Here is a 16,680-nt window from a genome sequence, read left to right as displayed (position 1 = left end):
AATGAGCGAAACCCAAACCGTATAGGGAGTTATACAAGGTCCAGAAATGACAAAAGTGAAAAAAATAAAGATCATACCGCTACATTTCTGTTAGTTTGCTTCATCAATTGATATTTTAGAAAACATATAAAAAATGAAATAACGGTACCACAAGCGTCAACAAGCTAATACATCTTATGTCAACAAATTTCTGTTTGACTTGTATTTACTCATTAGTTATCAAAGGTACATGTACCAGGATTATAAAATTGGACTTGGGATTCGCTGTCAAAATATCTTCTGCAATGTGTTCCGTCAAAAAATCATTCATTTTAAACAAAACAGCCCTTAAGACAGAACAAACTTTTTTCTCAGTCAATTCAATCTCTCAGTTAATTTTCAAAAATATGCATTTTTCTTAACTTTTCAGGCAATTCACATACAGCCTATACAGATCTGCTCAGTAGCTGTTATTAAACTGTACTTCGCAATACAAACTGAATGTCTTAAACGGTGCTCAAAACTTTCTTGATATACTGTCTGAACGGTATAACATTCCACCTGAAGAACTATCTCGAAAGTAACTGACACTCTCGACAAGACGTAGCTCTTTGAGTTTCAAACTCTCTCGAATCTGGTAAGATCACTGCTGAGGTTAAGGACTTAGAGTTATGTACATTCAATTTGATAAATCAAGACACCAGTAGTTTACTGGTGTTCGAAAGTTGTAACTAGATTGAGACAAACAAAAATAAAGAATACCGGGTTACAAACTAAATCCGAGTGAAACACATCAATTATAAAAACAAAGAAACAACAGAAACACTAATGAGAACACAAAACAAACAACAATGCAACGCACATAGAAACGAACTATAAGATAACAACTGTCATTTTCCTGATTTGGTACATGAAATTATAAGAAAAAATGGCGGGTAAAACTTGGTTTCAAGGACAATAGCATTTAAAGTTATTAATTTGGAATTCATAATTATCAAGTTATTATTGTAACAAATCTGGAATCAAAACTAAATACATCAAAATTTTCATTTAATTTCTTTTTGTTAATAAGTTTTACCTACCTTTTGTCCTTTTCCGCCTCGGTTTTGGAAAGATTTTATTTATGTTTTTCAAAACCATGTCATCCTGAGTATCGTGTTTTCTCTTCCTCTCAGTTTTTTTCGTTTTTGGTGATGCTGATTTATTTTTCTTATTTGTCTTCTCAGAATGTTTTTTTGCTATGCCACGTGATATGGTCATATCTGTTAAAATCACAGCATCACAACTGGTCATTACTTCTTCCCATTTGTTTGCTGCAGGTTTAATACCACCATTGTGTTGTTTCTCATTCTTTTGAATTTGGTATTTTGAATGTTCATGTTTTTCCTCTTTTTGCTTCAAGGCAATGCGAATTTTATTGATTGGCTTAAAATGTTTGTCTTTTTTCTTGTCAGAGTTGTGTATTTTAGAAACTCGACTTACGTTATCAACAGTCTCACACGGTTCAGCAATAAAGAGATGATTTTCATCTATGTCTGATGACGCCTTATTAGATAAATCATCTGAATTATCGCGGTTTTCTCCGCGGAATGGTGGGTATAGGCTCTCAAGACATTCCATTGTCTCTGGTGTTTTTACTATTTCATTTCGGTTTTCGGCTGATTGTTCTATTTTACTTTTTAGTCTTAAAAGTTGTTGGGTCTGTTTGATTTTAAGGGGATCAAAATCCGAACCTTTTCTACATACAATCCTAGCACATTTATCTTCTTCCTCATCGTAAATCATTGTTGCATCGCTATCGTAACCATCGTGCTGATACAGCGGTTTTCTCATTATTATTATTTCTTCGTGTTCTTTCTTTATTATTGATTGTTTCTTGTCGTTCTTTGATAGTTTAGGTAAGGACCTTTGCGGTAGTTCATCCAACTGACAATTTGGTGGTGCTGATATCTCTTGATTTTGATTTGAAGTACTACCAGTCTGATTTTCTAAAACAACTGGTACCCTGCATTCAGGTTTTTCACTAGACACATCATTAGTTCTAACGCTGCTTATTTCAGAATCTTTTTCTAAAGGCGCTATTGCCTCGGTTATAGTATCTTGACCTCGGGATATGTTTTCTTCAACTACGTAAATATTGAGTGTTGTACATTGAAGATCTTTATCGACCTCTTTCTGATTTAATTCGATTTCAGATATTTGCTCATTATTTTGAAGTTTTGATGCAACAGTTTGTGGTAGTTCCTCATCCGCCTTAGAGTTAGTACACATATAAGGAACGTCTTCAATGCTTGATTGAGTTTCAACCGAATCTACTGCTAATAACACTGGTGGGGAACTGGAATGTACAGTTGGAGACGGCGTGTTTGTTGTTATCTCGGAAAGTATAGGTTGTTCGCAGTTTTCATTTGTTTCACTTTGTTTGTCCTCCTGTAAATTTGCTAACTTATCCGAATGATTTATGATATTGTCTTTCGAATAATTCCCATATGTTTCACTTAAGGACGTGTCATTTGATGATACACGTGTCGCATTGTTGTTGTTTTGTTTTTCACTTAAACATGAATCATTTTCTTTACCTGCATTTTTATTTTGATTATCATCGTAAAGCATGTCTATATCTTTAGTTTTATCAGTTACAGATACTTCATCCGAGCTCAATACAGGTTGCATTGATTCACCTGACTGCTCACATGACGATATTTCATCACCCGCTGATACAGACGATGATTTATGATTGATTAAATTCTTAAATGTCAATTTTAAATTTGTGACATCTAGTTCTGTGACAATATTATTTGAAAGAGCAATCTGATTTTCTCTGATTTGTACACTTTCAGATGAATTTCCTTCCTGTATTTTGAGAGTCGTATTGTTGGATTTCACGGTTTCCGTTGAAACGTCTCCATTGATGTTTCCTTTGATGTTTTCAGGAGCTGAATATTTGTTGTTATCCAGTCCTTGTATTTTCGCATCAAAAATATCAAAAGCGTTTCTACTCTGATTGTTTGAATGATTTGTGTTTATTCGGCTCAATGTTACGCGGGGACATTTGGCAAAATAGTTTGGACAGCGTCTACGCAGCACTGAATCAGATGAAACAACGTTGAGCGTCTTGAATTCAGATATGTCCAAATTAAAACGATTTAGTTCTTTTGTTTTCTTTAACTTACTCCTAGGTCGGCCGGGGAGATTTTTTATTTTTCCTGGCCCTTTCTTTTCTGGCTTCACTTTATTCATTCTCAAGTTTTCAAATAATAACAATGTGTTTAAGGTTGAATAATTGTGTTCATCAAATCTTTATATGTCATCATCTGAAAAACAAAAATAAATTATATTACTTTTCAGAATAATGCTGTTACCATGGTAATTGTTCGTTACTAACGGTTTAAAAAAAGATACCACTATTCATAATTAAACGCATCATGTCTTGACGCGTTTATTTAAGGTTTTAATTAAAAAATCGACGACACATTTGTCTTGTTGCTTTGCTATTATAAACCTGATGAATATTACACAGGTAAATGATGATAATTACACATTACTGTATATTTGTTCCTTTATTTGATAGAAAATGAGTATTGATTACTTGTATAAAACATATCAATTTCAGTTAGTAATTTTCATTATAACAATCGATTTACTACAGCTACGGTCTGTTTCATAAAATTATTGAAATAAAATACAACAGTAACAGATGTTGACATCTGTCAATAATTTATACTGCATAGACGTCAAACATTAACGTCAATTACCTGTCTAAATCGGGAAAAAAATAATATTTGTAGTTACAGATTTAAGAGTCTCGATAGGGGTTCTTACTTTCTTCAATTTATAATAAATATGTATTTTAAAAAATAATTTTTACATCCAGCATTTACAATCCGTATGGATGTTATTATTTAAAAAAATCTGTGACTTGTTTATTTCTGTTTTAAATATTGTATTGCCTAATTTCATTTCAACATTTATTCTTATTACTTCTAAACCCAATAATTATCTAGTCTGTTCTTTTCTGACTATTTTGTAATAATTATTTGTCTTCAAGTTGTTCATTATTCTCCATTGTGTTAACCCAATCGTAACTCAGAAGTATTTCATGGCTGGGATTACACGAAACCTTCACATTGAATCACAAATGTTCTGGAGCCAATTTAGGGCTGAAACATGTAAAACAACATTTTCCTTAAACCAATTTAAGAGGTTTTATCCAAAATGTCGTCATAAAGTATCTCACACACCATTGTTAAGATGTATTCGAGTATTTCTACTCTAAAAACATTAATCCCACATTTAGTCCCTTATTTTCAATTTAACCTCGACGTGACACGGATCGAGCAACAAACAACACAGATTTACTTCAATAGCAATTTTCCAAAAATGTCTATATCATGTCAAAATGTATCATTAATAAGGTTTCTAGCTCATGATATTCACATGCACATATTGCGGAATTATACTTTATTTATTAGATCTTAACCTTTTTCAAATCAATATTTGCTAATTTAAATTTGACAATACGTTATCTTACAGAATAGCTTAACACACACATGTTCAAATCTAGTTTACAACAGCATTTGCAAATAAGGACATACATTGTACATGGCATGCTCTCATTGAAAATATACTGCATACGACAAATTAAAGTCGAAGATTAATGTCTAAAGTAGACTACTTACAAAGGTTTTCTTAACTTGCTTGCATATCAATCGCTTAAATATTATTGATATTTTGTATTTTTGATGTAATTTGATGCTAATAATAAAAATAAACATTGTTTACAGCTGCTGTATTTTTTTACTTTGTTCTCTGTTAAAGAAAAAATACAAACATTTTTTAATGATCACTCCATGCTGATACAAACATTACTGTAAATTCAGAATTGAATGAGATTTTTTTTTTTTGCGAAAAATGCAACTGGGTCTGCTGATATACATAGTTTTGTCATGTGACTGTGACGTTATCGACGTTTTTCAGGCTTATAACGGAATTCAGAATTAAATGAAAAGGAAAGATTGTAATATGCTTTCTGTCTGTGCGAAATAACATAGAACATGTTGTGCACACTGTATGATAACACGCTACGTGGGTTATTCAGTGTGCACCATATTTTTTATAATATTTCTTCATTTTAAAAAAAAAATCATTACAGTCATTCCTTTAATGAACTCAATTACAACCAGAGAGAGAAAGGTTTAATAATACAATGTTTCAAGTTTAAACGAGATTGAGGCTTATAGTGTTATAGTGTTATCACATATCATTGTTCTTATTTTCTATTCAGATACATTTCATGTGCAGAAGATAAAGTCTACTGTTGTAGCTTAGCAACTACTTCCGATAACGAGACTCCGACGAAACAACATATTGCTAGCAGAAATGTATCATTGGATTTAGTTACCTGAACAAAAAACCAAATCGATTCTTTCGTTAGAATATGACTTTTTTTCCAATAATTACTCTGTTTTTCATAAATCAAATAAGAACCTAATAGCTTTGTTGTTCGGTTGAGCCAAGGCTCCGTGTTGAAGGCCGTACATTGACCTATAATGGTTTACTTTTTCAAATTGTTATTTGGATGGAGAGTTGTCTCATTTGCACTCACACCACATCTTCCTATATCTTATTAATAAAAGTAAAGGGGATTCCTTTACAACATGATCATAGAAAAACGTTGTGTAAACGTTTTAATTCATACACGAAAGATCTTTATAACATTCCACATTGACAACAAAGTGGACAAAACATGATGGCTGATGAACAGATGCTAGTATACGAAAGAGCAAAACAAATTGCATTGGATAGTTACTTTGCATTGGAATTACATTTATATAAACCTAAATGCGCAATAAACAATTATAACTTTTCTTAAATCACCGTTGATAAATATTGAGACTATTATAAACCAAGGTTACAACCTCCGTAGGAAATGTTAATTGTGTTAGTCTTTCTATCGTGGTGTAAAAGCTTCTTCCGATTCTACTTATACCCTTCAGCTTTTAGATGTTTATAATTAAGGGTCTTTACATAAAACGGACGCTCAGAATTAAAAATAAAAGTTATTTCCTTAAATTTAGCTAATAACAATACAAACAGCTTTAAAAATATACTAGATATAATATTTCACACAATATGAGTGCACGCTTAAGTCGTCTACAGTTTTTTAAATAGTGATACTCATTATAAGAGTTTGGAAGTGTATTTAAATTCAGAACTCCATCAAATGATGTAACGTTCAGAAAAATGAGGCTTGGTTAACCTAAAATGAAAAACTTAGTATGAATAGGATAGAAAATCAATTACATTGCAAAAGTGACAGGATGAACACCAATGTAAGGCAGCACAAAATGTAGGTAGCAGATGTGCTTGTTCAATATAGAAAATACATTTTCTGGCGACTAAGTCGCTGAAAATGTTAAACATACGAAGCAACTAATGAAAATAAATGACAAATCTTCAAAAATATACTTTCCTGCCAATAGAGAAATATACATTATTCACATTGGACATATGTAATTCAGTGTTTAATAAGAGTTGGTCGAACTATATAATTTGTTTCGTAAACTTAAATACATTTATCATTTACATGTACCGTAGTTTCCAATCTTTTATGATCATTTGGTTGAAAGAGTGCTTTGAGTATATAAACATAACAGGACTATCTCCAGTACATTAATGTGTGTCAATCGTTGGTTTTATTGTCGCAAAATTCTATTTTTTTCTAATATCATAAATTTATGACACTGTTGAACCTATCACGAACATTAGAGAAACATATTTAATTACTATAACTCGTGTGAAACGAGTTTTCCCACTGTCATCAGTTACATTTTAATTATTGAAATATCTCGACAAGCCTCGCGCTTTAAATATTGAAATGTCAACTGTCTTGAGTGGAGAATATCGTAATACACGTTTGCATTGATGACATATACATATATCATGTATATATACATACTTCGGAAATGACACAATTAAAACGCTTGTTTGGATTTTTCATCGTTAGGAAGAAATACAATCTTATCATTCAATGGATGGTTAAACACGTGCAATCGTTGGGGCCAAAAAAGAAAACACAAAAAAAAAGCATTCTGAAGAAATATAGTAATTAATAAGTATTTCATCAAAAATTTATTTCTAGGGAAAGTTAAAAAATAAGTTATTCCCCTTTGAACAGATATCTAGTTATTATTAAGTCGTTCTATAAAAAATTAATTCTAGGAGGTTAAAAAGTAAGTTAGTTCCCTTTGAACAGAAATCTAGTAATTAATAAGTATTTCAACAAAAAATGAATTCTTGGGATAGGGCTTAAAATGAACATGGAGAAAAACCAAAATCATGAAAATCGAACTTGACCTGTAACTTGTCAGGATAAAACAAATCACCAAATATCAAATCAATATCTTCCAGCATGAAGCAAATAAGTCTGGAAAACTGATTCGCCGGACTGACAGATGGACAGATTGACAGACATACGACAGACAGGCAGACGTCGTGCAGACCTAAAAATCGCATTCTACTTTACTCGTTCATTGTTGTTTGCTATTTTTATGCGTTCATTTTCACAGGAACGGTCGACACACTTTTGTTGCTTTTGTTTTATGTTGTTCTGTCTGTGACAAGATTATGAATTAAATGGCTAATAAAAAAACACAACACACGTTTATTATTTTAATTTGCAGTACAATCGTTTTATTCTCAATTTAAAAAGAAAAGTAAAACAAAAACATACCGAACTCCAAGGAATAATGTATAAAAGAAAGTTCATAATCAAATGACTGAATAAAATATCGAGCTCATGTAACGACTTTTTCTTGTGTAGAAAAGGTGGATTAATCCAAGATTATTTGCTAGCTAAACATCTCACTTGTATGAAAGTTGCATAAAATGTTTGTAAATTACGTCTTGGTCTTCTGGTGGTCATCTTCAGATGTCATCCATTTTTTGATACCTCAAAGTAGTACTGTACCTTGACGCTGTTATTTGCGCATAACGTTGCCTTTCTCTAATTGTATTTTAAATTTAATTTCAACCTGTATTATCTTATTTTTTGTTGTGTTTGAATTGGTTTTGTCTTTGAACCATAAACATATTTAAAAAAAACATTCACTTGAGATTAAAATCATAAAAAAAATGACTATTTGAATATAAAAACTTGATTTATTTGATCAGGAAACAGTTATTTCTAGTAAACAAAACTAAACAGGAAACAAGTTATTTCCAGTTAATATACTTGAGAAGGAACAAGTCATTTCCATTTAATATCGTGAGAAGGAAACAGTCATGTCTCGTAAATAAAGGTAAAAAACAGGAAACATTTTGTTTGTAAGCAAGACTGTGACTGAAATAACGGTTTTTAGATAAAGAGGAAATAACTTCTAAGAATAATACAACGAATTGTCCTATGAAACTGTTACCATTGTTCAGTTACGACAGATCCGGTAGTTTTCATATGTAAAGTCCTCTTTAACATTTATGTTTAAACAATGGCTTTGTTTCTTAACACGGACCTACATGTAACTATATATGCAATGCTCTTCAACTGCGTACTTATTTTGGCTTTTTTTATCATTTTTGGATTCGAGCGTCAATGATGAGTCTTTTCATTTCTATTTTAAATTTAAAGCATGAACATAAATGTATACTTGATGAAAACCGTTATTAAAATTGCGGAGTGGAGTCTAAAACGATTGATTGAATGAATATTTCAATTTGAAAAATATTTCAGATTCTGTGTGTCTTTTGTGTTAAGCTTATCCGAATTTAAAATTAGGATCGGGCTTTTCGTAGTTGTTTTAATTATTTTCAGGGACTTTGAGTACTTTCTGATCTGTAATTTGTGCATTTAGTGTTTTGTTTTAGTTGTTTATGAGACTTTTGGTTAATCTGACGAGTTAAGTCTATTCAACTGATTTTTGTAGTTTGCAATTATGTTGTGCTCTAGCACCACTGGCATAGGTTATGGGACGGTTAGACACCAGCAAATATAATAAACCCAACCACAGTTTGTATATGGCTTTCCAATGTCTTTCATTGATTGTCGTTTGTTGATGTTGTCATAATCGATTTTTCCTACTGTGGATTCATTATTAATAGTTGGATACCAATTTTCGTGGATTTCGTGGGTACAGTAGAACCACGAATTCAAATGTTCAACGAATTACAAATTTTCTAAAGGAATGAGTATAGACATCGACAAAACCACGAAATTAAATATCCACGAACATGTAAGTTTTCCTCAAACCACGAAAATTGGTACCCACGAAAATTGGTACCAACGAAAATTGGTACCCACGAAAATAAATGAAACCACAGTATATTGTTTGCTTAACGTCGAAGTGAAAATACTATACCTGTAGTGATCTACAGCATATTTTTCACTTGTTTTCTTCCCCACATAACGTTAGATGTATGCTCTTTCTAATAGATACTTTGGTTTTCTAAAAGAAACAAAAATATTCATGTGTAAAGTTTATTTCAAATGGCGAAAGATATGATATGTTTGTATAATTAAAGAATGCGTGTAAACAACATGTTTGCGCCTTCAAACTAAATTTAAACTTCAATGTGTAAAACACAACTGCCATCATTTTCTAAATTATGTAACTTTACGGATTGATTATTATTAACAATTCACCGTAAAGATATGATTATCACACATTTGTTGTAAAAGAAGAGGGACGGAAGATACCTAAGGGACAGTCAAACGTAAATGTAAATTGTAAATGATTTTAATCATGATTCTTTTAACAATAAAGTTGATCGCAGATTGGCCCCGCTATGCAGGTGTTACAGAAATATAATCTGATCTGATTTGTCATGGTGCATGAGTTTGTTCTTAAGAATAAAATATAGCTTTTGTTAAAGAATCATGTCAATAAAATCTATCCGAACGTATAAAGAACATATATAATAGATTCACATGCAGAGACCACAGATAAAAGCCAATTGCTTTTGTTAATGTTGTAAAAACAATCAACATGATTAATATCTCTAGCCCATAGCTTGAACAAAAGGGAACCAAACAAACTACAGAAAGAAGATATATATATATTACGCAAAGCATTTGACTATATCATCTCAGACAATCTATCTCTGTTGATATTCTATCGTCTTGGTTACGAACACAAGTTTTATTAACAATATGAAAATATTTCTTCAAACGATCTAGAAACATCTTAAAATGAAACTATCTATTGTACCCTTTAACTGTACTTGTGCTGTATTTTAAAATATGGAACACGCATAAAAGATCTGACGTCTTGTATAATAATTTGAAAGTTGAGGGCAAGGTCAAGATGATATCAACACAACTATTTCTTCATTAATGGTAAGCATATTCGCAAGTTTATTCAGAAACAATCCTTTAAACTATTGATTTTAACACTTCTCTCTAATAGCAAACTAAAAGCTTATATGTTTAATAATTTTATACATAAGTAATAGCTCTTGAAATGCTTAGCATTACACATAATTCATTATAACCTGAAACTTGATCATGGTTAAACCAAGAGGTCCATTGCATAATGATAAGAAAAAGAATGTCTTGTGAAAATACCCCTGAAGTGACTTTCTGTCAATTAAGAGTATGTGTTTTTTGGTTTTTTTAGAAAAACTTTCACGCGGTTTCGTAAAAGATGTATAGCACCTATGTTATGACATACACTGTGATCTGTTTTGTAAACTGGAAGAACCTGATCTTGTAAAAAAAAAAGTGCTAAAGAACGAGGTTGATAATTTCATTGGACGGAATCATCAGTTGTTCTTTTTAAATTGAAACGGTTTGAAGCGTAACCTATCATCAAATTTGTACTCGAGAATGGAAGTATTTCGTACTGTGATCAGGTGATCGAAATTCTACGAAAACATCAAGCATAAACGGTACCTGTTAAATTCAATGAACAAGTGTATTATATTTTTGTTAACATATAATACAGAATATATGTGTTTAGTTACAGGTGAAAGTATATGTGATCTGTTTTTGTATTTGAGTTCATCATACATATCTTTTTAATGTTTGGTTTTCGGAATCCTCCTTCAAAAGTTTGATGAACAGGCATGCATCTTTTATTTGTTTATCATTGCTTAGTAATCCAAATTTCCCGTATAAGACATATAAAATGAATAACAACATTTTTGTTTTGGTTTTTGCCAAACATGGCAAGGTTATTGTCAAAATTATTTGCACTTGTTTTTGTGGGATCTTTTCGTGACCATATGTTAAAACTACAACAACCCTTTCAAATATTTCACATGTAAAAAGTTCACGCTCATAAAGACAATATCTGTTGGCACTGTTCTGTCTCTTGTTAGTTTACTCACCAGTTATCATAGTCCCATGACATTTTTTATTACTATTTAACCGTACAGATAAATGAATTATGTGTAACAACTTTGAATTTTTTACATACTAAGACTTTTTTACCTTAGGAATAGATTACCTTAGCTGTTTTGGCAAAACGTTTAGGAATGTTCGGTCTTTTATGCTCTTCATCAACTTCGTACTTTATTTGGCCTTAAATGTGTTTAATTCGAGCGTCACTGATGAGTCTTTTGTTGAAGAAACGCGCGTCTGGCGTCAATATAAAATGTTAATCCTGGTATCTTTAATGAGTTTATTTACTCAATTATTATTTTCAAAAAAAAATCCATCCATCTTTGTTTTCAAAGTCTATACGTATGTAGCTGATTGAAATATAAGGTTGATATTTTTTTTTAAGTTGAGCTTCTTTCATCTTTTCGTTAACTATACTTACTCTAAGGATTATGTTCTATAAAACAAACTCATGTTCTATAAAACTAGCTCATGTTCTATAATTCAATCATTTTCTATAATTCAAACTCATGTTCTATATTTCAAACTCATTTTCTATAACTCAAACTCATTTTCTAGAGTTCAAACTCATGTTCTATAATTCAAACTCATGTTCTATAATTCAAACTCATTTTCTATAATTCAAACTCATTTTCAATAATTCAAACTCATGTTCTATAATTCAAACTTATTTTCTATAATTCAGACTCATGTTCTATAATTCAAACTCATGTTCTATAATACAAACTCATGTTCTATTATTCAAACTCATTTTCCATAACACGATTCAAGAAGATAACACAGATATCCCAATACGGTACCTAGACGTGCATGAATAAGACTTATCAATGAAGTTTAGAAAAACAAAGTGAAATAAAAATTTTCAGAGCATTGCAATTATTCAATTTCAAACAGTATTCCAAATCTGTCTAGCTCTTTATATACACGAGGTTCGACATACTGGTGACATGGGCTTTGCTAATTGTCGAAGGCCGTACGGTGACCTATAATTGTGAATGATTGTGTCATTTTGGTCTTTTGTGGATAGTTGTCTCATTGGCATTCCTACCACATCTTCTTTTTTATATGTACGGTTTCAGTGATTTATATGTTGTGTAAAAGACCACTGTTTTGAATACTAGACTGATTCCCTCGAATATAAAACTTCCATATATAGGTGGCGATGTAGACCACGTTAACATAAGACTCAGGAAAGATACCAGGCATATTATTTTCATTTTTGTTGTTTGTACGCTTGTTTGCTGATAGAACACTTATTTTGAATGTTGAACACGTTTTTCTCGATTGTGTCATCAGTTTATCAACTGCTCAGTATGAGTTTCATTATACATTTTTTTTCGTTTTTTTATGCTGTTAATCTGATTATAATTTTAAATACTTTAAAAATAAAATACACGTACCTGTTCGTGTTCAAGTGAAACACAAATCTCAAATTGGGAATATAAAAAAACTATAACATTTGGCATTCAAATAACTGAAATATTTGAAAGAACTGATTTGTGCTTGCTCAAACCCACATTTATGGTCAAATCTGTCCGAGAAGCGTTGACTTATTCGCCAGTTTTGATTTGAAGAGCAAGTGCAAATAGGATCAGAAATCAACTGAAGGCATATTAACGTTTTAATAATAACAAGTTTGATCGCGATGTTAATTTTTATATGTTTTACTTATTTCAATTTTGACACATTATTTCATTTAGCAACATATCTCCGATAAAAGTTTTATTTATAATTAGTTATCAAAAGTACCAGGATTATAATTTTATACGCCAGACGCGCGTTTCGTCTACATAAGACTCATCAGTGTCGCTCAGATCAAAATAGTTAAAAAGCCAAACAAATACAAAAGCGTTAATTTGTGACTACACAATGTTTAAATCTCAACATTTGTTATCGTTTCGAGTTAAAAAAAGACCAACTTTCTATTATTCTACTTCTCCTTTTTGTCAGACTCGTCGATGTCTTTTAAAGAGCGCATTTACTAATAACTTCCAGCAACAAAAATAAATGGTAATAAATTACTTACATGTAATGCAATGAAGATTTGATACTTTGGTATCTTAAAACTTTTCGTATAACGGTATTTGTCAGATAATAAATGGCCTTTGGTTAACACTCGTGATATTTACTGATCTAGATTACTTTATCTCAATGCACAGTTAGGTTTAAACATGGTGTGCAATCAAAAGATAAAATGGGGCGATAAATTGAAAGACCAAGGAAAAGATAACATTCTGACTTAAAGGCTGTAGACTGACCTAAATGAAGAAGAAAATGTCGCAAATTAGTTAACTGATAAATAGTGAACGAACAAACATACAAACGAAATACGCAAAACGGTGTTTCCGTGATTCAGACATTATTAATTTTTGCGTTATATTATTTTTTTTAAAGAAAGTTCAAGTTTAAGAAAGAAAAAAACCCAACAACACAATAGTGAAATGTTCGCACATGTTTCGAAAGCAAACAATGATGAAAGATATAAACAAAGGACACAGTAATATACCGCTGTCCAAAAGTCACAACTCGATTGACATTTAAAAAATATCCGGGTTAAAACCTAAAACCGCTGGAAAAATGTCAACTATTTGAGGAAAACAACAGAACAACAGAAACACTGAACTAAAACAAAACAAACGCTAACATACATAGAAAAGGACAATTTGATAATAACTGCTATATTCCTGACTTCGTATATGATATTTTAAGAGAAAAAAAGGTGATTTGAATCATGTTTAATTGCTTGCCGTAAAATTCACAACACTATGATACAAAAGCGAAGACCTCAAAAACATCTTTGCTAGAGAGAGTTTGAACTCAGGTTAACGTTCGTCAACAGCTTATCAATTGATCAGAGGAAAATTTAAGAAAAGTTTGTTACAATTCAATTCACTACCGAAGCACAACCGAGTTTATGTTACAATTGTTTACTTACAATCCATGAGTAGTGGCATCGACCCATCAGTGTTGATAAATGCAGTACAACGCATTCATTCCATAAGATATATTTCTGAATCTATTTTTTTAAATTTTGGTGTAAGAAAATCGTTTACATAATCATGGTATAGTCAACCTCTTGTGATGATCATCTAACCTACCGTCGACTTTGCAAGTGCTTTGTGGTTGTTTTCAGTACATACCTTTCTGTTCAGTCTGTTGATTTCCTCTTAATTCTGAAGTTAAAAAGTAAAGATCATAGTCAATTGTGTTTTGTTCAAACTGATTGAAGACTAAGCCTACTTTTTAATATAATGGGGTCTTGTTCTTTGTTTTGATTTATTTCAAGTATCACAAATGTTAAGGTTGTAAAACTAAAAACATCAAAAGACAGGAAGCAATCGTAATTGTTTTGAACTTATGTCAAGGCTGTTTGGTATAAAAAAGAATGGTATCAAGCAGGATAATATATGTGATATGCTCGACTGAATGTAAAAACATTGATCAACATTTTAAACGGTTGACCTATTCACTAAAACTAGTATGCCATTTTTTTTTTAATTGTTTACCTAATTTTTAAACCTTTTGCTAAATATAGAAATAGAGTTGTGGGCGCGGTCATAATTTGTACAAAGGTGAATTTGAGCAGATATTTTGACAATTATCAATGTTAACGTAATATATCTGGAGATGACAAGCATGTTTTATTTATCTATGTTATCATTCGATGTACCTATGTAACATTATGATTCACACGCGAAAATGTATTTAACCTACAAGTGTTCTAAACAACATCACTAAGGCAATGCACACGAGTGTACAGTTCTTCATATGTAAATGCACTTTGTTAATCGTGACGAAATGTCACAGAAAACATGAGTTATCTTTGACCAAGATGCACACAATGCACCATTTCATTTTTGTTGGAAATTATACTAAAAATAATTTAAAGGTTTTCAAGGTTATCTAAAGACTGAAAAATGTTCCAATAAAAATTTATAGCAAATAATTAAAAAGCAAGACAAGAAGCAAATAAAAAGACAAGAAAACAAACTTGAAAAGTGTACCATTCCCAGTCTTTTTCTGGGCAGTCACATCGCATTTTCGTATATAAACAATTGAAAGTAATGGAGAATTCAATTCGCACGTTCAATAATTTTATTTTCACCATCTTTTAAATATTGATAAATAGTCATTAAAACCATCTGTTGAACTAAATATTCCATGGAAGGTCAATGGAAACAACAACATGTTGAAAGAAATGTAAAGAGATAAAGAATTATCAGTTTTTTATGTCAACTTTGGTTGGAATCTAAGATGGTACCTTACACTACAGGGAGATAACTCTGTAAAATCGGCTAAACGTTTTAATTACGTTGTGTTGTTAAGGGAATATTAAGCTTCTCATTGATCAAAATTAGTGTTTGTTAAACTGCTATATAACCAGTGTAATTTTTCTGATAAATTGGTTGGTTCAATTTTTTTGAAATTTTTATATTTTTGTTAAAGGTCAAAGTAAATATTTTGTCAAAATTTTATGAAAATTAAACGAGCCAAATTAATTTTAGTCAAGGTGTTGGGTACCACCTTAATAATCCTATTTCGTAACTGTCTTTTAGCCGTTTGAAAATTCAAAACATTGCTCAGAGGAGCCATTACAAAGAAATGAGACCACCGCAAAATTAACGTAGAGTTGCCGGAATTTTCATAAATGGACAATAAACCATTTACAATGTTTTTTGTTTTGTTTCAGTTAATCGTTTGCAGCCTTCCAGGTCAGCAAAACGCTATTAAATTGTCTAGCTAGGACAAAGGTATGTACTATGTTTAAGGAGCTAATACATGGCTACAGACATTTTAATTTTTCTCTATCTTGTCTTGCTTATAATGTTTTGCTTCTATCCATATCTCTCAATCTTTCGAAGTGTTCTCAATAACAGTTAAACTCTACAAAAATCGTCAAAATTGGCTGTGTTAAGACTTTACCATCTGCAAGAAGTGAATAGATATTTTCTATAAAATTCGAAAAGATGCATATTCACGGGCAATTATTCCAATATTTTTTCTTGAATTCATTTTTTTTTTCGGAAAGAGTAATTTTTGTATTTTCTTTTGTTGTTTTCCTGATATTCGACAATATCTTGCGATGAATATTAATATAAAAAAGAAGATGTGGTATGATTGCCAATGAGACAAATCTCCACAAGAGAATGCATTTGCATATCCATTGCAATCGTGTTGGCTGGAAGGCTTTCTCATATCTAAATACTTTTGATGTTCATTAACTCTAGGAACTTTACAAGCCTCCTTACATTTTTTCCATTTTGACAGATTTTGATTGTTACCTTATTGGTTGCATGTTTCACAGTTTCTCATTCCACGTGATAATTGATTTTGTAACACCGAAAGGGTTGTTTTTGAATTTGAGT

At 31.2% G+C, this 16,680-nt stretch overlaps 1 protein-coding gene across 9 annotated transcripts in view; it reads right to left on the bottom strand.

Moving 5' to 3' along the window:
• Positions 1-16,680, bottom strand: part of LOC134680897 (uncharacterized) — a 55,930-nt gene that overhangs the window by 23,769 nt on the left and 15,481 nt on the right. For 8 of the 9 annotated variants that reach the window (XR_010100530.1, XR_010100532.1, XR_010100531.1 and 5 more), the window contains exons 2-4: positions 14,455-14,487; positions 9,333-9,419; positions 1,062-3,293 (exon numbers count right to left, since the gene is read on the bottom strand). Coding sequence is in view for 6 of the 9 variants with exons in the window: in XM_063540183.1 (XP_063396253.1) it covers positions 1,062-3,219 (2,158 nt within the window). In the remaining 3 variants the exon portion in view is untranslated. The remainder of the gene's footprint in view (positions 1-1,061; positions 3,294-9,332; positions 9,420-14,454; positions 14,488-16,680) is intronic. The other variant, XM_063540185.1, reaches the window with a different exon arrangement.

Source organism: Mytilus trossulus, chromosome 8 (assembly GCF_036588685.1).
Source record: "Mytilus trossulus isolate FHL-02 chromosome 8, PNRI_Mtr1.1.1.hap1, whole genome shotgun sequence".
NCBI lineage: Eukaryota > Metazoa > Mollusca > Bivalvia > Mytilida > Mytilidae > Mytilus > Mytilus trossulus.
This window is presented reverse-complemented; position numbering and strand designations above follow the sequence as displayed.